General features: G+C 42.9%; 2 protein-coding genes across 3 annotated transcripts in view; one reads left to right on the forward strand and one right to left on the reverse strand.

Annotated features, from left to right (window-relative positions):
• Positions 1-23,639, reverse strand: part of LOC111872507 (tectonic-2-like) — a 600,257-nt gene that overhangs the window by 338,570 nt on the left and 238,048 nt on the right. The window lies entirely within an intron of this gene.
• Positions 1,861-23,639, forward strand: part of LOC111872508 (laccase) — a 23,938-nt gene continuing 2,159 nt past the window's right edge. Inside the window, exons 1-11 of the mRNA XM_023866498.1 lie at positions 1,861-1,920; positions 3,609-3,691; positions 6,548-6,707; positions 8,962-9,082; positions 13,100-13,310; positions 14,600-14,820; positions 15,905-16,112; positions 17,527-17,714; positions 18,347-18,542; positions 19,837-20,070; positions 20,915-21,130. Coding sequence (XP_023722266.1) covers positions 3,625-3,691; positions 6,548-6,707; positions 8,962-9,082; positions 13,100-13,310; positions 14,600-14,820; positions 15,905-16,112; positions 17,527-17,714; positions 18,347-18,542; positions 19,837-20,070; positions 20,915-21,130 — 1,822 coding nt within the window. The 5' untranslated portion in view covers positions 1,861-1,920; positions 3,609-3,624. The remainder of the gene's footprint in view (positions 1,921-3,608; positions 3,692-6,547; positions 6,708-8,961; positions 9,083-13,099; positions 13,311-14,599; positions 14,821-15,904; positions 16,113-17,526; positions 17,715-18,346; positions 18,543-19,836; positions 20,071-20,914; positions 21,131-23,639) is intronic.

Raw genomic sequence — 23,639 nt, forward strand, 5'->3', positions numbered from 1 at the left:
AAGTGACCTGAGAAATACTACGGTATATTCACAGAACAAAATATGCCAGCACGTTAAATATAATAAGTCAAATTAAAAATAGGTCACCTCAAGTACTCACCAGGACAAGTTAAGAAACCAATTAAGACAGACAAAGGAGTGACACAAGGATGTGAGTGGGCTGTCCCCGACTTTACACAATCAACCCAATGATGAATACAAGAGTTGGAATACAACTGTCATCTCACATTGGATGCAGACGATTCTATGATAACAGGAAAATCAGAGTAGGAGTTACAAATTACTAGCAACAATGGCACATATATACGGAAGTGTTCACACGAGAAATAAAATAAAGGAAATGTGTGAAGAAGTATACAAAGAATAACAGCGAAAACGTGTGGAAAAGTATTAGAGCAGGTACCCCATTTTATTTACTTAGGAAACACTGAACACACAAACGAACTTTCAATTTCTAAGACAGAACAGAAAAAATATCGAGACACTTAAAACGTGTTTTTGAAAAAGTGTCAATTTATATGTCTATATGAGAAGGGATAGCGTAGTCGGTATAGCGACTGACTACAGGCTGGACGACAGAGGAGTCGGAGTTCGAGTTCCTGTAGGGTCAAGAATTTTCTCTTCTCTATGTCGTCTAGACCGGCTTAAGGGTCCACGCAGCCTCCTATCCAGTGGATACTGGAGGCTCTTTCCCGAGGGTAAAGCGGCCGGGGTGTGAAACTGACCACTCACCTCCAACTAGTGCCGAGGTCAAGGAAATGTAGATCTATACACCCACTCCCCCATACGCCATCATGGCGTAGTGCTTAATTAGTTAAGCACGAGTATAACTTTACCTAGATGCCTATATAATATAACGTAAATAGAAACACTTTATTATGGCAGTGAAGCATGGATTTCAAATCAGGCAGAATCCCAGAAATTAGAGGCAGTATAAATGCAGTATAGAGACCGATATCTGGTTTTACTAGATCAGACTACCGAAGAAATTCTGACAAAATTTAAAGTTACAAATACAATTCAAGTGATGCAAGAATTCAAACAAAAATCTAAAAAAAAAGTGGCTAGAACAGATTGAGATTTCCTTCCATAATTAACAGTCTGCTCCGACAGAGGGGACAACAAGACTTGGGACGACCAAAACGACGATGGAGTGGCTAACCCCATCTTGAGATTCACAGAAACAGGCTTTAATGATCTAACCTGACAAAAAAGTTGTTCGTGATGATGATGATGATGATGATGATGATGATGCTGCCCTTGTTGACGGTGAAAAGAGAATGAGGTGTGGACTGAATTCAAATGGTTCAGCATAAGATCCAGTGTTGGAATCTTGTGACATCACTGCCGAACCTTCCTTTTCCATAAGATGAGGGAGACTTCTTTGTGGAGTTCGTAATTTGCCATAATAAGCCTATCAAGTATCAAGTAATGCAATTCGTACATACGTGTATGTGTCTTCATTTGTTTACCTTCTAGTTTACTGTCACTCATATTTAGGAATAATGGTATTGTCCACGCGTGATAAGACGCGTGATAAGTAAGAAAGTTGGAATTCCTACGCTACATACTAGTTCCCTTAATATTCTCGGTATTACGTAAGACACCATCATTACTAAGAATACACCATACGTCGTGACATGAAAAATTGTAAGTATAATTTATCACTTCACAGATGTGAGAAATTAGTTTCTTACTATATCTCAGAAATATAATATTTTTGCTTTCATTGTGATTATTTATCAGTTTCCCACAGATAAGAACTAGCAAAAGGCTACCATATTAAAACCGTGTTCAAGGTCTTCTATGTCTGATAGGCCTACCTGCAAAATTCCCTCCAGAAACATTCAGTATTTAAAGGTTAGAATCCGATGGTGAATTGTCTGACGTTTCTCAGGCACGAGACCAGGGCTGACAAACGTAAGTTGAGCTGCCAACCTAACTCTGAACATGGGATAGTGAAATTTCATAATTTTTCAAGTCTACCGAATATTCACTGCATTATTTCAAAGTATAAACGCGTAATTTCTGATTAAAATGTATAGAATGCAACAACCTATTATGTTTTATGTATTATAGAAATCTGTCAGTAAAAAAATTAATCATAAGTAGACAATTCTGTTACAGATCTCTACCACAAAGTAGGGAGACTCAGATCAAATTTATTCCGTGTTGTTCTTGTTTCCTAATGCCTTCGCCAGTGCGGTGGTACATGCCAATAATTCTCACGTAGTAGTTCGCCTCACAGATGTGTTGTTTCCTACTGTCACTCAGTTGTTCTGCGGGACATGCGAATAATTCTCACGTAGTAGTTCGCCTCACAGATGTGTTGTTTCCTACTGTCACTCAGTTGTTCTGCGGGACATGCTAATAATTCTCACGCAGTAGTTCGCCTCACAGATGTGTTGTTTCCTACTGTCACTCAGTTGTTCTGCGGGACATGCCAATAATTCTCACGGAGTAGCTCGCTTCACAGACCTGTGTTGTTTCCTACTGTCACTCTGTTGTTCTGCGGGACATGCCAATAATTCTCACGTAGTAGTTCGCCTCACAGATGTGTTGTTTCCTACTATCACTCAGTTGTTCTGCGGGACATGCCAATAATTCTCACGTAGTAGCTCGCTTCGCAGACCTGTGTTGTTTCCTATTATCACTCAGTTGTTCTGCGGGACATGCCAATAATTCTCACGTAGTAGCTCGCTTCGCAGACCTGTGTTGTTTCCTACTGTCACTCAGTTGTTCTGCGGGACATGCCAAGACTACTCACGAAGTAGGAAACTTCAGAATAGGTTTGCCATGTTCTGTTGAATCGCATTGCCATTTCTTCAAACTATCAACACTTTTACGTGTGCATAATGTATTTTCAGTGTTAAGTTAAATGGAACACGCAGACACGTGAATCAAAACTCTGTATTCAAAGAGGTCATGAAGCTTATAACATTTGAAAAACAAACAGTTGGAGTCTATTTGCATTAGACTTAATAATATGTTATACAACGAGGTTGTTTTATCATAGTCGGCAAGTTCAGGCAAGTTAATAGTTAAAATACAATTAAAAAGAAAATGGAACTGTAGTTCCATATCTGAAAACATTATCATTTATGATCGCATATTAACCTACTGGAAAATTGTATGATGCATTATATCCCGATTATCTATATAAAATTAATTTTAAAATGGTAGAATGAATTTCTTAAAATTACGAAAACATTTATACCGAGGTAAACGAAACCTTTATTCCGATATGCTCGTATCAACAATTTCGATCTCATTTCCGCGACATTTTACAGCCGTTGAAACAGCCATGTTACTAAAACTGTCCGCCCTTCGTCGGGCTTCTTGTATACAAGAGAACTGAATTACAAACTAACAGAGACGGCATGATAAAGATTCTGATCTGTAAGAAAGAAAACATAACCCAAGGAGGCTGTGCATATAGAGCGCACGTCCATGGGTACGAGATCAAGATTAGCTTCATTCATGGGCCGATACATACATTTTTTCGCACTGCCTCCCACAGACAAATAGGTATAAACTTGTCAGAAATGATTAGCTGAGAGGAAGCTTCCACAATTTTTAAAACACTGCAACCAATTGCTCTTTTCCAGACTATTTCCCTCAGACATGTATCTGCGCCGGTGCTGGGTTCTGCTAACCACCGCCATCGGTCTAGTGTCGGCTCAAACACGGCGTAAGTAACAGCTCCTTAACCCCCCACCAGTTCAGTTGAACTGCAAGGCACGAATGGCGTATCTAAGTAAAGTGAACGACAGAGAAGGACATGCAACAACAAATCATCCATGTACATCGGTTTAAACAGGTTATCTCAAATATAAGGAATATATGTACATATTATGTGTGTGAGTGTGTGTGAATTTGTGTGTGTGTGGAAATGACTCCATGGAGCAGAGTTATTGAGTGGCTCGTGGATCGCTTCACTAGTAACAAAATTCTGTATCTTTTGCTTAACCCGAAAGTTCGTACCGTATTCTCAAGAGCCCTCCACTAGATCCTGTGTTGAGTCAAGTGACTCAGGTCCATTTCAGTACACACTACTTCGTTAAGACTGATTCTCACATTGTCTTTCCATCTGAGTCTGGGTTTCCCAAATTCGGTTTCCCGACAAAGATTTTTTTGTAATGTCCCCCTCATGATCTCCTTGATTTCAGTCACTCTAATATTTGGTGATAAAATACGTCAAATATTTTCTTCCATCTTCCTGTTACTTCGTTCAAATATTCTCCTCAGCATCTGCTCCCAAGCATCTCAATTTATGGTTTTATAAGAACTGTGATGCTTTGAAAAGAGATACCAAGTAGAGACTGCAATACATTTTAGCTATTATTTCCACAAATTTCTGGCTGCCGATCCTTATCTAGTAGAGCCATGGGTTGGAATGCCGCTTAGAGAACGGATATATTTCAAGTATTAAGTAGAGGTCTTCAGACTGTCCAGTCTCCCTCCGAACGTTCTCTCACAGATCCAATGGCTACTCTTTACTGTTTAGGTATGAAAGAAGGCGGCTATATTCAATTTTCGTTGCATGTGTGTATCTGGCTCAGGATAGGGACCAGTGGAGGACACTTGTGGACACGGTAATGAACCTTCGGGTTCCATAAAACGCTGGAAAGTTCTTGAGTAGCTGCACAATTGGCGTCTTCTCAAGAAGGGCTCAGCTCCATGAGTGAGTGTGACGTCTCCCCTCCCCCCATGACTTTATCTAACAACGCGATTCTCTTTGTGTTCGAAAGGACTCCGATCCAAATTTGTACCTAGTGTCCGGGCAATGAGAAAGAGGTTTCCCACGTTTTATTAACTGATTCAAGACACATACTAAATTAGTATTCTAAATAATTAAGACGATTTTCTTACACGTTCCTTGAAGCTGATAATTGTCAGATTATCTTATACGTGTAATTGGACACTACATGAGTTATGCAGTCCAAAAAGGGACGTTAAGTAAACAAATAACAATCGAACTGACGTCGCCTGAACGAACGGAGGTTTCAGGAACTTACAGTAAATGTTATGCCGTGGGTGGGTAACCAAGCTTCGCGTCATATATAAATATCAATATTGCAGCAATGCCGGCATTTGAGCGCATTACTGTCACCTGATCATCTAAGACACCTGATATTGCGTAGTAAAATACAGAGCCTATTAAAGAAATATGAAATTCATATAGGATATTAGTGGGAAAGCCAGAAGGAAAGAGACCACTGGGAAGACCAAGGCGTGGGTGGGTGGACAATATTAAAAGGGATCTTAGAGGGATCGGATTGGATGGTATGGATTGGATTGAGCTGGCTCGGTATATGGACCAGTGGAGGGCTCTTAGTGAACACGGTAATGAACCTTCGGGTTCCATAAAATGCTGGGAAATTCTCGGCTTCTCCTCAAGAAGGGCTCAGCTCCATAAGTAAGTAAAATACGTGGCAGCCGTCACTGCAGTCCATGCTATGAAAAGCCTACTCCGTGATTTTACTCTGCAAGCGAACCATTCCGACCCGTGCGACCGCCGCTTGTCGGCGAAGTTTTGTGCCAACTTTTGCGTACAGAGGGTGTCGTGTGGTCAGCGCAACGAATCCTCACGGCCGTTAGTTTCGGTATTTCCTTGAAATAACTCTTCAATTATCATCACGAGTCTGAGTGGACCCCGTTCCAGACCCAATACTTCTCAGAAAAAATCTGGTAGTGGCGGGAATCGAACCCGAATCTCTGGATTTGTAGCCAGGAACGCTGACCACTAGACCACAGAGACGACCGAAAGGTCTACACGCAGCTTTTCTAAAGGGAAACAGGCCTGCGCAACATACGTAATAGTAAATTAAATTTGTCCTTGTGCTTAACTAGTATTTAAGAACTATGCCATGAAGGCGTAAGGGGGGGATAGATATAGAGATCCACATTTTCTTGACCTCGGCACTAGCTGGAGGTGGTTGGTCAGCTTCACGCCCTTGCCGCTTTACCCCGGGAAAGGGCCACTGGTACCCACTGGATAGGATGCTGGGTGGCCCCAGTACCGGTCTGGACGACGTGGAGAAGAGAAAATTCTTACCCTACCGGGACTCGAACTCCGACCCCTCGGTCGTCCAGCTCGTAAGCAGTCGCTATACCGAATACGCCATTTTTCCAAACAAAGAAATCTTATTAAGAACTTAACAATTTCAGCGTTGTTTTGTGGATGGTAGGATGGGAGATGGATTATGTGACAATAAGGCACGAGGGTGTGGGCAGGATCTAACGGCGGCTTCTTGTGAACTTTAGAGCTCGATAAAACGCGCGGAATTTCTTGACCACCTCAACGATTATAAGTTTTTTGTTTTCATGAAGGTCTCTGCTCCGTGGCATTAGTTTGCATTTATAGCGTACGAGTACAAGGAAATTTGTTTTGTGTGCCACATTTTCAGTATGCGCGAAATAATTACCGCAGAATCTATAGAATAGTTTTTCTTTAGTATTACAACGAGCCCTTTTGCCAACTCATTATGTTCGAAGCTTCTATGCCCTTCAGCAGCGTTTATCAGCTCAAGGTTTTGTTCCACAGTGAACCTCAACAATTACCTGCAGCCAGACAGCGTGACCCGGCAGCAGTACCTAACACCATCCAGGAGCAGCAACCTGTGTGCCAGGCAGTGTGTAGCTGGCGAGGCCCCCAAGATATGTTACTACAAGTGGATTGCTGAAAACTACGTCACGCTTGGGCCGTAAGTGCATATCGCTGAACAAGGTATCTGCGAAACAAGGGAATACCGGATGTGTTCAGCAGCAGACACTCAGTGCAAGTTACTTTAGTTTAGTTTCTTTGGGTGGGGTGAGACTGAGTCCGGCCGGTCACGGTAGCCGAGCGGTCTGAGGCATGCACTGTCTTCGCTCGCTCGGAAGCCGGGATCGTGGGTTCGAATCCCACTCAGGGCATGAATGTTTGTGTGCGTTTTTCTGTGTTTGTCTACAGGTAGAGGCCTTGCGACGAGCTGATCACCCGCCCAAGGAGTCTTACCGAATGTAGGACCAGAAAAACCGAAGTGAACGGAGTTCAGGGAGGTAGGCCTAGGCCCACTGGGGCTGTAGTGCCAAGGAAAAAAAAAGACTGAGTCCACTTGGTACGTCGGCCACCAATTGGCCTATTGTACCAGTCCTGGATGGTAGATGATGGACGTGGACCAGTCAGTGGAATGAGAATTGGCAGGGGAAACAGAAGTACTCGGAGAAAACCTGCCCCAGTGTCACTTCATCCACTACAAATCCCATATGACCTGACCGTGCTCGAACCCAGGCCGCCGCGGTGGGAAGCCGGCGACTAACCACCTGAGCTATGGCACGGCCACTAAGGGCAGGTTACCTTAATCAGAGTGTCTGTTGCTGTCAGACTGGAGAGACGGCTCAAATATCTACTCGCATAATGGTACTGTTAAAAGGGTAGAGTGAAACTCTCCAGCGTTTAGCTGGAGTTGTGGAGAAATAGCTCCCCTTATTCCTAATTTCGGTTCTAGGTGTTTCATAACATGAACCATGGTTCGATGGACTACATATTAGGGACATTACAAAGATATAAAAATTTTGTTTGTATATTCACAAAGGAAGTGACAATTTAGAGCAGTGTTCCTCAACCGCCGGGTCCTGGAATCAATTATACCGGGCTCTCGTCTTATAGAAAAAGAATTTACGGGCCGCGGTCTCACAGCGGTTGAGAAACGCTGATTTAGAGAGCTGCACTGGATCAATAAAGCTATATGAGAAGCTTTACAATGTTTACGCGTTACCGAATAATGTTAGGGTAAATAGTGGCAATCGCCGGTCACGGTAGCCGAGCGGTCTATGGGCATGCACTGTCTTCGCTCGCTCGGAAGCCGGGATCGTGGGTTCGAATCCCACTTAGGGCATGGATGTTTGTATGCGTTTTTCTGTGTTTGTCTACAGGTAGAGGCCTTGCGACGAGCTGAACACTCGCCCAAGGAGTCCTACCGTATGTGTAAGATCTAGAAAAATCGAAGTGAACGGAGTTCATGGAGGTAGGCCTAGGCCCACTGGGACTGTAGTGCCAAGGAAGAAAAAATAGTGGCAATCAAGTCAGGAAGATAGGTACGGGCGAGAAACGTAGCATGCGCAGAAGAGTTGAGAAGAAATCAGGAGCTCACCTGTGCCGGCAAGATGACACTGTTACAACGAATCATACACAAATAAGGTCTGAAGATGTGAACTAAACACGGCTTATGCAATGCGGGGTCCTTATCAACTGGGTAATGAACATTTGATTTCCCTAAAATGCAGGGACATTTCTCATCTAGCTGAATGACAATCAGCGTCTGAGCAAGGACGCTGCTCGGCAGAATTATTTAGTTATTTAGCTACAGAGTTGTGTCTGCAACAGATGGACTCAAGCCTATGAGTAACCAAAATGACGCACAACTCAATCGCAAAATGTGTGTACCTTCTGCATTAAGAGTACAAATTTCCTCTCTAGGTTCCTTGACTTAATCATACGATATATTTGTAATTAAGAAATCCTTGTCTTCCTATTTGTCTCCATAACAAACAGCAGATATGATAAAGCATTAATGACTACAATTTAAACTTACAGAGGACCGCCTCTGTGGTCAAGTGGTCTGAGTTCCTTGTTACAGATCGAGGTCACGGAATCGATTCCCGGCGCTACCAGTTTTCCTGAGAAGTAACGAGTCTGAAACGGGGTCCACTCAGCCTCGTGAGGATAACTGATGAGCTATTTCAAAGAAATAGGTGCTCCAACGTACAAAACCGAGATTAACGGCCGTGGGGATTCGTTGCGCTGACCACGCGACACCCTCTATCCGCTAAGTTGGCACTAACTTCGTCGATAAGCGGCGGTTGCTCGGTGGGTATGGTTCGCTTGCGGACTACGGACCACGGAGTTATTTGTTGTTGTTGTTGTTGTTGTTTATTTAAACTTACATAACACTGTAAAGTTTACTGCCCTTTCAGAGCTTGCGGAAACTGCCCTACTAATGCCACGGCTTGCGACGAATGGGGATGTGTGGTTGCAAACGGCTATGAAAAGTCCATCCTCACGATCAACAGAATGGTTCCTGGACCCAGCATACAGGTACTAACAGAACCGGGGGTGGTTCTATTCGGGCGATATAATATTGCAAATACTCTATCTTCTATGACGACTATTTGGACTCGAGGAGCGACATTCTATGTGCAGTCCATAGAATATCGTATTACAACATATAGACACATAGTTTCAGTAGTGATTGCACAGAAACTTACAAACATTTCGGATCCAAGTTGGAAAGGGCACACTGACCAATCGGAAGTGCTACTTTTTTAAACTGAGAAGGTACTTTAGGTCATTTGATCTGCTACGTACATTAAATTTTTGAATAAAACAAGTAGAATTTCATACTTATATTGTTTCCCGTTATTATTTTAGGCTAAAATAAAATAAAAATAGAATTACTACAATAATAATAATAACATAATAATAATAATAATAACATAATAATAACAATAGTAATAATAACAATGCGATATGATTACGTAACTAAATTATGCAGAAAACAGGCAGAAGTCATCCCAAATCATCTAAACCCAAATATACGTGCATGTGGACAGGGGGAAGCCATGTATAGGATGTATAAGAGGCTTAAACTTAGCAGAAGTCAAGATTACGGCCGTTCAGGTATTTACGTAGCTACCGCATCGGAGTAGAAAAAAAATAAAGGTATAACACGTTGCACAAGCCTGCATTGACAAAGGTCGTCCGCATATGTTATGTAAATCGTGTCATGTAATTCGTGTTGTGTCTATCAGTACAAGTTCCTTTAGGACGCTCAGTGAGTGCGGGTACACTCGTACTGAAGTACGGAGCAACAAGTTTGACGCTTACTCATAGAGACAGACGCCTCCTCTCCGCGAAGATTTTTTTTTTATTTCTCCAATTTATTATACAATCTATCCAGCTATTTTGGATAATAAGTACTAGTTATGATGAGTATAAAAGTAATTTAACATGAAGAACGTCTTCCAATGAACTCGTTCTATATGTAATTTAACTAATTATAGTCAACTAGTTAATTGTTTTACAAAATTAGATAGCAAATCTGGTTAACAGTTCTGACGGTTTAAATCTGTGAAGCCTCCTGACTTCTTCTTCATCGTAGAGGTGCGTCGCTAAGGAATTCGGGTGCTTCCGGAGGCGTGCCTGATATTTTTTACTGGAGAGCGTGATTTCCTCGCGTACTGTTGGAATTCCCAGGTCCTTGTGTAGGACGAAGTTTGGTACGTACCATGGTGCGTTAACTAGTACACGCAGTACCATATTTTGGAATCGTTGAAGAATTTCGATGTTGGAGTTGCTAGCGGTACCCCATAAGGGTATGCCATAGGTCCATATCGGTTTTAGTATAGTTTTATATAATAGGATCTTGTTCTCTGTTGAGAGCTCCGAATGGCGTCCCAGCATCCAATACATCTTGTGGAATTTAGTTCTGAGCTGTGTGCGTTTGGTCTTGATATGTTTTTGCCATGTGAGTCTTTTGTCCAGGTGCATGCCAAGATATTTGGCGTCGTCTGCTTGTGGAATTTGAGAATTATTGAGTTGTACTGAAGGGCAGTTGTCATGTTTCATGGTAAATGTTACATGAGTAGACGCGAAGAAATAGACCCAATTTCCAAACACAGAAATGGTCTTGGAACGAATAAAATTTGATGATGCGTTCCGACAGGGACCCGGAAGCAAGAATGACTGTGCTGGCGAGGCCCAGCAGCAATTTACTTCTATGCTACGCTTTCAATAATTATGTGAGAATATACAGAGGGGCACGCGGTCGCGTAGTTGGTTGAGGCACTATACTAGAAGACGGAAGGTCGCGAGATCGAATCCCGATGATGTGGATTTTTTCAATTTACCTAATCCTTCCAGCCGCACTATGGCCCTGGAGTCGACTCAGCATCTAATAGAAATGAGTGCCAGGAATAGTCCTGGAATGTTCTTGGGGGTAAAGGGCGACCGGCGCGTAAGACTGACAACCTTACCGTCATCTATGAGCCGACTGTCTAGAAAATGTGGGAACCTCAACATCTCACAACCCTATGGGCCTCCACGGCCAGTTACAGGGATCCCTTTCCTTTTTATACAGAGACACAGAGAGGTAGTTGATTTCATAAGCCTCCATTTATTTAATTTTTCAAAATAAGGGAAGTAGGCTAAAAATGTATCTTAAAATCTCAGGATAGGAACATGACATTGAACATGTAAGTTCCATAAACGAACCGAATTTCCTGACAAACTAAGTGAAAATTAACTTGGAATATCGTATTACAGCGCCATGTTGAGTTTTTCACGATATGAGGTTCAGGCAGGCAAAGTACACCACTCCACTAACTGTATGCTCTTTGTTTATGTCCTATGCGATATGCTTAGGCTTTATATGACCATCATCAGACACTAACATAACTTACTACATTGGCCTATGCTTATGTTTGCGTGTGATTTTTTTTTTCAGTTGCTTTCCTCGCGTGATTATATTGGTTCTGTTGGTTTAAGTTAAATATTACAATATTATTAACGTGAAAATTTTGAAATGTCTACTGAACATTTTCGAGTTCTTCGCACGCCTGATCCTTTACATTTTTCAACTGTTTCGGTTTACCCTTTTACTTGTGCAGAGGAAAAGCTGTATTTACGATGTTAAAAATCTCTACATTTTTTCTGAGTTTTCCACTTATATGTTTCACACTTGAGTCACTTAAATTTGTTCTGGACGGACGAGGAGTTTAAGAATAGCGCTCCTGTATTCCTTAAGCTGCGGTGTCGAATACGATATAAGGTAAGGTAAAGCTATCCTTGTAACAGGCCGTGAAGGCTCATAGGGTTGTGAGACGTCGAGGCTACGACATTTTCTAGACAATCGGCTCAAAGATGGCGGTGAGGTCAACCTTACGCACCGGCTGCCCTCCCTTTACACCCAGAAACATTTCTGGTACTCATTTCTGTTAGAGGCTGAGTCGACACATAGTGCAGCTGGAAGTATTAGGTAAATTAAAAATTCCAATGACCTAATCGGGAATCGAACCCGCGACCTTCTGGCTTGTATCATAGTGCCTCAATCACCTACGCTTCCGCGTGCCGCCCGGTATCGGATATATAGATAACGCATTGTATACGTGGGGAAGTCAAAAAGTTGTAATTATCACCCAGAAGAAACAGAGACACAGGTGCAAGAAACTGTATGTGAGTTAGTCCTCTACATACATCGTATGTGTATCTTATCGCGGTTGCCCCTGTGTGGGGCGATATTTTTCTGCGCGCATAGACATATCAAGCTACCTGCATATATTAACGTGCAGCTGGTACACTGACCAATGTATATTTATATGTGATTTTGGAGTGGGTTATATTGCCTATGTGATTATGCTGATTCTGTCGGCTTGTGAAAATCTAAATGTCAGTTTCACACAGATCTTTGCGGCAACACCTGTGAAAACAAGATTCATGACGACTTAGATACCCCACAAAGTCAATGAGATGGCAAAGACGCCCGGAACATGATATATTATGACTATTAGCTTCCTAAGAACAGGGAATTGTTGAATAACAGACCCCGCAAGATAGCCCTACTTTATACACGGTACAGTTCCTAGCTGCTATTTCTTTGTGTTACGAGAAGAGAAATTTATTAACTTAACTTGCAGTCTTTGAGAAAGCCTGTATCGTACAGCTGATAGTGTCCAGCTTAATGAGGGCCTACATGAGTGGCAACGGGAGCCGTGATAGCGTAGTCGGTATAGCGACTGGCTACGGGCTGGACCACCGAGGGGTCGGAGTTCGAGTCCCAGTACGGTCAAGAATTGTCACCAGCCTCCAACAAAATTGGTATCGGGGGCTCCTTCCCGTGGGTAAAGCGGCAGGGGCGTGAAGCTGATCACTCACCTCCACGTAGTGCTGAGGTCAAGAACATGTGGAACTATACATCCACTCCTCCACACTTCATCAAAACGTAGTGCTTAATTAGTTAAGCGCTTTACCTTACCTACACGCGTGGCAACAAATGAACTGGAAGCCATGTAATAGGAAGATTTGAAACACAACTCTAATGTGCAAACATACACACAGGTATGTCTGGGCGATCGTATCATCATTGACCTTCAGAACAACATCGCTGGAGGCCAACTGTCCATCCACTGGCACGGGGTGTTTCAAAAAGGAACGCAATATATGGACGGCGTACCCATGGTGACACAATGTTCCATTCACGAGGGAGATGCGTTCCGATATGATTTCTACGCTGCCAATGAAGGAACTCACTACTGGCACTCACATGACGGCAAGTACAGAGGTCTGCAGAGAGTACTTGGAGGAAGTAAACGGAGGGTGGAGAGAACTGTTTCATAACTCTTACCCCTCACGAGACGTTATTAAGGCGATTGGATAAATGAGAATGAGACGGGCGGCACTTATTACACGCATGAACATATATTCAAGATTTTAATTGGAAAAGCGAATAGACTATTTGGGCGACCTAGGGCTAAATGGGATGATAATATTGAAGCGAATCCTGCAGAACCAGGGCGCGAGGGTGTCAGACCTATGTAACTAACTCAGGGTTGGTTAGACAGCGTCACAGCTCAAGCGGTTAGTCGCTGGCTTCCCACCGCGGCGGCCTGGGTTTGATCCCGGGTCTGGTCAAGTGGGATTTGTGGTGGACAAAGTGGCGCTGGGTCGGGTTTTCTCCGAGTACTTCGGTTTTCCCTGCCAATCTTCATTCCACCAAATTCTCCATCATCATAATCACCCGGGGTAGGTACAATAGCCCAATCAGCGGCTGCCGTGCCGAGTGGACGCAGCTGGACTCCACCCCACCCCTAAGCGAATTAAAAAAAATCAGGGTAGGTTGGGTTTGTGGGCAGTTTTAAATACTGTATAGATCGTTTGGATTCCATAAACGGTGAAGCATTTTTGACCACAATAGATGTCGCCCTATGAAATTAGTGCCTAATAACAATAAACATCGAATAACGAGGCCAGCCATAAAGCAGACTTAGTAAGTCCCCATAACGTGCTTGCGTAGTAATTCCTGTTACAAATAAACATCAGAGCATTCACATCACAGGCTGTTAGATATCTGAGACACTCTACTCAGGATACGTAACAGTAAAATTCACATACAATATCATCATGGTCGTTAGTCCTGCGGGACTAGGAACCAAGAATGACTGTGCTAGCGAGGCCCAGAACCAATTTACCCAGCCGACCAAGAGAGGGGGCCAATAGAGGGGGAGTGACCAGTAGTAGTCAGACCCCTTTCCCTCGTTGAAGACGAGGCCTCATATCAAAACACGTAAAAGTCTTGAAAAGAATAAAAATATGGTCATGGGTCCCGAAACAATGACTGTGCTGGCGAGGACCACCAGTAATTTACTACTCGTGCTCGTACACTGTTGATATAGCGGTACAAACAAACAGGTTCAGCAATATAGTACAGTTAACGCAACATGTGACGCAATGCTGAATGAATATTATTAACTTTTAAGGTTTGTGTAACTTTGGAGTTGCATCTGGCGCGACTCGCGCAGTTCAGCAGCAAATTCATTTCAATTACATACATTTTCTCAGGCTTACAGAAGCTGGATGGTATCCAGGGTACCCTCGTAGTTCGCACACCGAAGTCAACAGACGCCAATGGAAATAGGTATGACGTCGATGTCCCCGAGCATACCCTCATGATTCTAGACTGGATGAACACCACGGCTGAAGAGAGGTTTCCGGGGCTAACCCGTCGGGAACCCGGACAGCTGCCCAGTACATTTCTTCTCAACGGCAGAGGACGCCCTAAGGTATTCGGCCATAAAACTTCTTTAGCTAACCTCTACTTTGTTGAACGAAAATTAATAACAGTCCAGGTTATACAGCATATGTTGCCGTATCGTCACCAGAATGCAGGGCAGAATCATGACATAAAGACAGACAGCCGATGTTGTGAAAATGTGGCACAGTCCAGATATTTGGGTACGACAGTGACAACTGAAAACCTGTTTCAGGAGGAAATAAAGAGGAGACTGAACTCGGGTAATGCTTGCTACCACTCAGTTAGAACCCTTTGTCTTAACGTCTGCTGCCTGAAAACGTAAAAATTAGAATATATACAACTATAATTTTGCCCGTGGTTCTGTATGGGTGTGAAATTTGGTCTCCCATATTAAGGGAGGAATACAGACTGAGGGTGTTTGAGAACAGGGTGTTGAGGAGAATATTTGGACAGAAGAGAGATGAAGGGACATGAGATTGGGGAAAACTGCATAATAAGAACACTCATAACTTGTACTCTTCTCCAAGTATAATTAGAATGGTGAAGTCAAGGAGGATGAGATGGGCAGGGCATGTAGCACGAATTGGAGAGAAGAGGAATGCATATAAGATATTGATGGGAAAGCCAGAAGGAGAGAGACCACTATGAAAGACCAAGACGTAGGTGGGTGGATAATATTTAAATGGATCTTAGAAGGATAGAATGGGATGGTATAGATTCGATTGATCAGGCTCAGGATTGTGACCGCTGGAGGGCTCTTGTGAACATGGTAATGAACCTTCGGGCTCCATACAATGCTGGGAAATTCTTGAGTAGCTGCACAAGTGGTGACTTCTCAGGAAAGGCTCACCTCCATGAGTGAGTGAGTGTTAGATTATACAGTGTCGAAAGTTGCGATAATGGCGAATTGAAAAGGAAGTGAAACGACAGGGTCATGGCATTTCAAATAATTTCCTGGAGGGAGTGAGTTAAACTATGAAAATTCAGTTATAAGGAGGCCCGACAATTACTTCGCTGGTACGAATCAGGAGTGACGGCCTCCAGTTATCTTTAGATGTGTTTGGTTGTCATAGTGACCAGTATGTGACGATATTCTCTTGCCCCTGTGACAGCTCGAAGCAGGCCAGGAGCGCGGTCCGCTTGTCCCGTACAATGAGGTGTGGATGGAGCGAGGCAAAAGGTTCCGTCTCCGTTTCGTGGCCGCTTTGTGCACAGTTTGTGGTGTGCAGATCTCCATAGAGGCGCACGACATGACGCTCATTGCCACGGATGGGACGCCCGTCAATCCAGTCAATATCAAATCAGTTCAATTGTTCTCAGGTAGAAATTCTTGACTTAATGTTTCAATCACAAATTGTAATGAATATAACACTGTCACGATTTTATGGCTCCGTGACTAATAATAACGTGTTTTGGACTGGATGACTGGATTTACTAACACCTTCTTTTACAATCTCTCTTAATCACAATCAATTATAGCGCTATCTCTAATCTATCCACTTCACAAATCACTAGACGACTAAGCTAAGCATTCTCAATCTTCACTAGTCGTATCCTTGTATTCTGTCCAAAGCGTGTATTCGTGAGTTTCATATGGTTATTGGCTGATCTTTGCAGCGAAGCCTCCATGTGTTTCCTGGGGTAATGTATGAACTGAATTTTTGTTTTACTTAGAGGCATTTCGGTCTTCAGGGAGGAAACATATACAGACGAGAACGTCCAAAGTTGGCAGAAGGATGACTGGAAGTAAAAGAATGAATAGTGCATGTTTTGCTGTCAGTGCAGCATCAGAAAACTGTCGCAAATCAGGAGACCACAATATTCACAGGGTTCGAAACAGACCAAATGCCTTGAATGGCTATTACTATTACTAACGTATTTTTGGAAACCTATGTTTCAATTGAAATAAGCCCAACAGAGCAGGTGTTACCTGAAGACGGAGAGAGAATCCAGTCTCCGAAAAGTTGTGTTTTGAAAAATAAACATGACGGTGTTTTTAGATAAAGACACGACGATGGATAATGTCCAGAAACATAATATTTGTACTAATTAATTCTGCGTCTGTTATGTTTTTGTTCTGTACTTGTGTTTTTTTTTTGTTTCTGGTTGTTTCTGTTGCTTCCTTCTGTTCGTGATGACTTTGTAATTAAATCCTCACTGTTGAATGAGACATTTATATAAAAATGCAGACTCGAATTATTATTATTATTGCCTCTGTGGTCTAGTGGTCAGAGTTCCTGGCTACAGATGCAGAGATCCCGGGCTCGATTCCCGGCGCTACCAGATTTTCTAAGTAGCGGGTCTGGAACGGGGTCCACTCAGCCTCGTGAGGATAACTGAGGAGCTATTTCAAGGAAACAGCGGCTCCGGTCTAGAAAATCGAGATTAACGGCATTGGGGATCCGTTGCACTGACCAGGCGACACCCTCTATCCACTAAACTTGGCACTAAATTCGTCGACATGTGGCGGTCGCTCGGTCGGTATAGTTCGACTGCGGACTACAGCCCACGGAGTTTGTATTATTATTATTATTATTATTATTATTATTATTGGGGCACTGTTCGACAGAAGTAATATTTTTTCGCTCTCTGTTACATTAAAATAACTTACGTACAGTTTATGGAGAAGTGAACAAAGCTTGTTGCTTTCTCCCTGCGTACATTTCCAAGTTCATGCCCAAAATGACGAGCATCTGGATCAGTGTAAAAGTGGCATTCTCCTGTGTCACTTCAGGTGAGAGATACGACGTAGTGGTGAATGCAAACCAGAGCCCGGGAACGTACTGGATTCACATGAGAGGACTGGGGGAGTGCGCTTTTCCGGAAGAACAAGTGTACCAGCTGGCTGTCCTCCGTTACACTGGCACCAACCAAGCACGCAACGATCCGCCGGGCTACGACGGCTTTGGTATAGATGGGACGGTATGTGAAACTACGAGAAAACACTTCTTTAATATAAAATTTGTTTCACATACCGCAATCGGCATTCAGTCCGGAAGTTCGGGTCGTTGCGTTGAACTGATACGAGAATGCGGTTACAGATTGCCTTCGTCAATTCAGTCATAAAGGAACTTTCTGTATTATTCGCATTCAAAAACTAAAAAGAAAACGAGAAGTTTTGGGAAGAACTAACTGCCTACTATCCCTTGATATGACACGGACCGCATAGAAAATGACGCGTCCAACAATACTTCTACTGTTTCGTGTGTATTTTTTGACGCAGTAACATATTTATTGAGCCGTTCTCTATCAGTGATAGATGTGATGAGAGGGATTTATAAAGTACGCCGTTGAGATGGGCTCATGTTCCATGATATACGTACATATCAAGTTTCATAAATATCATTGCAGGCATATAGAACTTGATTTGGAGGGGCGACGCACAGACACACGGACAGTATGGCGACCGCATTATTTTTTTTTCAAAATAAGGAAAGTAGGCTAAAAATAAGCTAGACTTTAGTACGAAAAAATGTTACAAAATAAAACGTACCGTTAACAAACCTATACTTCAGTCTCTGTTCACACTAAGAGTTACCGAAATGTCTGTTTAGGTTCTGAATCCTCAGAACGCCTCGTGTGACGTTGGACAAGGCGGTGTCTGCGTTTCTCAGCTGGTGGGCTCAATCCCGGACGATAAGAACGTCCTAAGCAGGAAACCCGACGTAAACATAGTGTTCAGGTTTGGCTTCCATATTTTCGAAAATATGCGGGAAACTTTCAACACAGGAAGATACGAACGTTTCTTTGGTAAGTATCCTAAACAACAGATCCATTTATAATAATCATATTTGACTCAAATATTATATCACATTCGAATCTGTTTTCTGATACCAAAAGCCACATTCCCTCAATGACAGTATATTTCGACTTACAGTTTGGCTAATGGGTTTCTCTTTTAAAATTCGATTCGCATTCCCTGTGTCTTCCACCCTAACCACAGTTCTAGTCCAAAGTAACCTCACAAATGTAACAATTTTAACAGTTTCAGATAAGCTGTGTAAAGAAAAGGATTTCTCGTCTTGTAATACCTTCTATTCCCATTGAACACCTAGTTCTTAGGCCGAAACACTTTAGCGAGCACTTACTTTTCAAACGCTTGCAATATTTTTCCTTCAAGGAAAGAAACAGTTTTCACACCCACATAAAACAAAAAACATGTTATTAGAGATAATCAAAAGTGAATGAATGTTTCATTAAGAAGTCATAATATTGTAGCGTGTTTTCTGTGTCACGCTACAAATAAGTTTACGCCGTGGTATTTGATATAGTGAATTTATTCCACTCGCTCGCCTTGCACACCTTACAGGCATTAGCTCTTGCAGTGTTACAATTACTGCTTACAATATCTCGGCAATACTGGACTGTCTTCTTCGGCGGCTTATAACAGACTGCTTCTTCTATGGAGGCTAATACCAAACTATCTTCTTCGGCGGTTGGATTCAGACTAACTGTGCGAATGCATTCAACCCCATTTTACAACCTCGGTCGCTGCTATGCAAACGAACCCTTTGTTATAACCGTGGAGACTCCTGTTAGAACTACAATAGAGCGACCGTTCCTATGCAACGGTCTATTCTAGCGTTTCCATAGAAGTGACTCTTCTGGATTCCAGACACGTTACAATATCATATCCGTAAAACTTGTGTTACTAACGAAGACGCTGTTAGCATACCCCAGATATTCAACATAGCTAACACCAAAGCCCGTCATTAGACACGATCCTGAGCCTGTTTCATCCGGTACCCATTCAGCTATTACTAAAGATTAATTTTAATATTATCCTCCCATCATCTGATTGGTGTTCGATCGCGTTCCAAAAGGTGTTTCCTCCAAAATTCTGTACGTATTCCTTATATCACCGAACATGAACTTTAAATTAAAGTTTTCCCTAATAACTGCTGTGGTTTGTAGGTCTAATGAAGGCAGGTCATGTGACATCTTCAGATACAGTTAAAGCCCTTTAAAAACAGTAATGCTATAGGCCTCTTACACACCGAGATGTTTGTGTTCAGTGTGAAAAGTTGAAACCTCGTATTTGCAGTGGCCCCCGACAGGGCCGTGCTCACTAGCTGGATGAACAATATCTCCTTCGCAACACCCCCGTCGCCCCTCCTCAGCCAAGGACCCGACGTCCCGAGCGAAATGTTCTGTCCCACTGGAAGAAGCGGATTCCCTCAATGCCCGGCCAGCACTGCCAACGAAGAGTACTGCGAATGTATCTATGTTGTGAAGGTGCCACTCGGAGCCGTTGTTCAGATGGTCGTAGGAGACCTGTGTAAGTAATACGGCTGCTCATATATGGTATTACTGTCATTACTAATATTTAGTTCAGAAACCGTTACCGAGGGGTCAGATGTTGAAATAATCTGCGTGGAAATAATGCTAGTCACGCCTGAGGAAAATCTAGTGGCCGTTGCTGGGATAGCAGAAAACCTCAACTATCTTCACGCGTTGCTAGGATATGAGAAAAGGCGTGACGATAAGGAAGAAAAAGGAGAGAAATGGGAAAGGAATATTGATGAATGATGAGAAGGAAATAAAGATATAAAAGGAAACGGGGATGAGGAAATTGTTTCAACGTGGATAGTAAGGAAAGAGCGAGGAAAGAACGACCACAGGACGGACAGGAGATCGGGGCACAATACTCCAGAAAGGAGGGAAGGAAATTAAGATAGGAAAGAATTAAAGAAAAATAAAGAATGGTTCTTCCTTCGTTTTTTGGCGGACCATGTGCTACTGCTGCTGCTGCTACTACTACTACTACTACTACTACTACTACTACTACTACTACTACCACTACTACTACTACTACTACTACTACTACCACCACCACTTCTACTACTACTACTACTACCACCACCACCACCACCACTACTACTACTACTACCACCACCACTACCACCACCACCACAACCACCACCACCACCACTACTACTACTACTATGACTGCTGTTACTACTACTGTTCCTATTTCTGATATTACTTTGGACCAGACCGACATCTGTGGGCACCTTCACGTTTAAACTTTAACCACAAGAAAGTGTAGCTGTTCGATATGATGGTACCCTGCACGTTACTATCTTTATGTAAACATGTGATCACCGTACTTATTATAACAGCACCAGTGGCCGACCTTCACCACCCTTTCCATCTTCATGGATATGACTTCTTTGTCATGGCCATGGACCAGTTCAGAAACGGAGAAACCTTGGAGAGCATCAGTAAGAAACTTCTAGATACGAACTTCAGGAGGTCGTCACTGCCAGCCCGCAAGGACACCATAACTGTCCCCTCTAACGGATATGCTGCCTTTAGGTTCAGGGCAGATAATCCAGGTAAGAGCCATTTCTGAGTGCTCATTGGATACGAGGATCCATGAGGAAAAGCCCTGATCCTATATCTAAAGCATACAGTACACACCCCTCCACACACTAACGCCTTACTCAATTAAGATTCATTTTAATGTTCCTTTCCAATTTACACAATGGTCTCCCATGTAGTTTGCTTCCTTCAGATACCCAGACTGAAATGTTGCATTATTTCTCATCTCCTCACACGTGCTGCGTGTCCCATCCACTTTCCTCCTTTCGTTTTGATCACCTGTGTATAGGGTAACACTGCCAATTCAGTCAGTCACAGCTTTGGAACTGTTAAGTCAGAAACAGCCAACTTTTAATTCCTTAAGAAATTTCAACCTTCATGATTTCAGAGGCGTCAAGCGGTTTCTAAAATCTTCACTCTTATTCTCAAAGGGAAAGTGAATTTAAGAAAAATCAAAATGGCGTTTTTGCCATACAGGCAATGTATTAACGCCAGTCATATTCGAATTTCTTATACTCAAATAAAAGTTATAAAAACAAAAATTAATTTAAGGAGTATTAAATACCAATATCTTAGTATATTCCAATTTCATAATTAAAATCCAATAGGAGAGATCACTTGGAGTACGTAGGCATACACAGTGTGTCCAGGTTCTGTTAGGACTGTGTTCATTAAAAATACAAGACGTGAATTATTTTCAAAATTGCACTCTTTTTATTCAAAATAGTCTCCTTCTGAATCAACACATAGCTGGAATCGATTGAAAAGTTTTCGAAAACAGTCACTGTACTCCTTTTGTGGAATCGCATTTAAAACTGCGGTACATTCCCTTTGGATGTCCTGGATGGTGTCGTGACGGTCTCCTTTCATCGCCAACTTAACTTTCGGGAACAGCCAGAAATCTGCTGGAGACAAATCTGGCGAATATGGAGGATGATCAAGGTTCGTGACCCCTTTTCTGGCCAAAAAATCGCGCACGGTCTTCGATTTGTGGGGTGGGGCAATGTAGTGGAGGAGCGACCAGGAGCCTTGCTCTCGATATTCAGGGCGAATTCGGAGAATTCTCTCCCACAAACGATTGAGGACTCCGAGATAATAATCAGAATTCACTGTCTGCCCTTCTGGCAGAAATTCATTGTGCCTGATTCCTTCGGAATCGAAGAAAACGGTTAGCAGTGACTTTACTCGACTCTTTTGAATGCGCACTTTCTTTGGTTTCGGCTTCTTTGGGCTCAACCACGCTGCATGCTGCACTCTGCCGCTTTGTGAGAGGCTCATATTGAAAACACCATGTCTCGTCATCAGTAACAATTGATTTTGTAACATTTGTATCACTTTAGGCCGACCGTAACAGTGTTCCACCCTGGCATGTTTTTCATCGTCTGACAGCGCGTGCGGTAGAAACCGCGCACAGACCTTCCGTTTGCCCAAATCCTCGGTCAAAATTTTATGCACAGTACTTTTTGGTATTCCCAAAAGCTCCTCGATGAGTCTTGCAGAAACACATCTGTCTGATGCAAGGATTTTGGTCACTATTTTCACATTTTCTTCAGTGCAACTTGTTCTCGGCTTTGACGCACGTGGAGCGTCTTCAATGTCCTCCCTGCCGTCACGAAATACAGCATACCATCGAAAAATGTTAGAGCGACTCAAACAATCACTACTGTATAGATCCACATTTTCTTGACTTCGACATTAGTTGGTGAGTGGTCAGCTTCACGCCCTGGCCCCTTTACCTCCGGGGAAGATCCCCGGCTCCATTGGATAGGAGGCTGGGTAAGCGCAAGAGTCAGTCTGCACGACGTGAAGAAGAGAAAATTCTTGACCCTACCGGGACTCGAACTCCGACCACCTGGTCGTCCAGTCCGTAGCCAGTCTCTATACCGGCTACGCGACCCCGGCTCTCTGACGAATGTACTTATGTAAATGTATTATTGTCGAGAAATCATTCCACGTTTCACTTCATAATTCACTTTAATCACTTCAATTAAGCTGAATTCATAATTCGCTGGGGAGAGAATAACTTAGGAACAATATTTCGGTTCCAACTGAGATTTCATTTCGATAATTAAGAATAACACAACAGCAGAAATAATGCCGAAGAATGGCATTGCTCACTGATGAATAATGAAAGAAAGACAAAGATTATCCAACGAACAGTGAAAGCCAAGCGAACGAATGGTCCTATAAAGAATAAATCACCGCCTGAAAATGAGTGATGAAGGAATGCTTTCCCAGTGAAGGAAGCTCACCTAAAGAAGGCAGGTCGCCTGTGGACTGAGAGCCTGATGAAGATTTACAGAAGCTCACCTAAAGAAGGCAGATCGCCTGTAGACTGAGAGCCTGATGAAGACTTACAGAAGATCACCTAAAGAAGGCAGTTCGCCCGTAGACTGAGACCCTGATGAAGACTTACAGAAGCTCACCTAAAGAAGGCAGATCGCCCGTAGACTGAGACCCTGATGAAGACTTACAGGAGCTCACCTAAAGAAGGCAGATCGCCTGTAGACTGAGAGCCTGATG

The sequence above is a fragment of the Cryptotermes secundus genome, unplaced genomic scaffold (genome assembly GCF_002891405.2).
Source record: "Cryptotermes secundus unplaced genomic scaffold, Csec_1.0 scaffold537, whole genome shotgun sequence".
NCBI lineage: Eukaryota > Metazoa > Arthropoda > Insecta > Blattodea > Kalotermitidae > Cryptotermes > Cryptotermes secundus.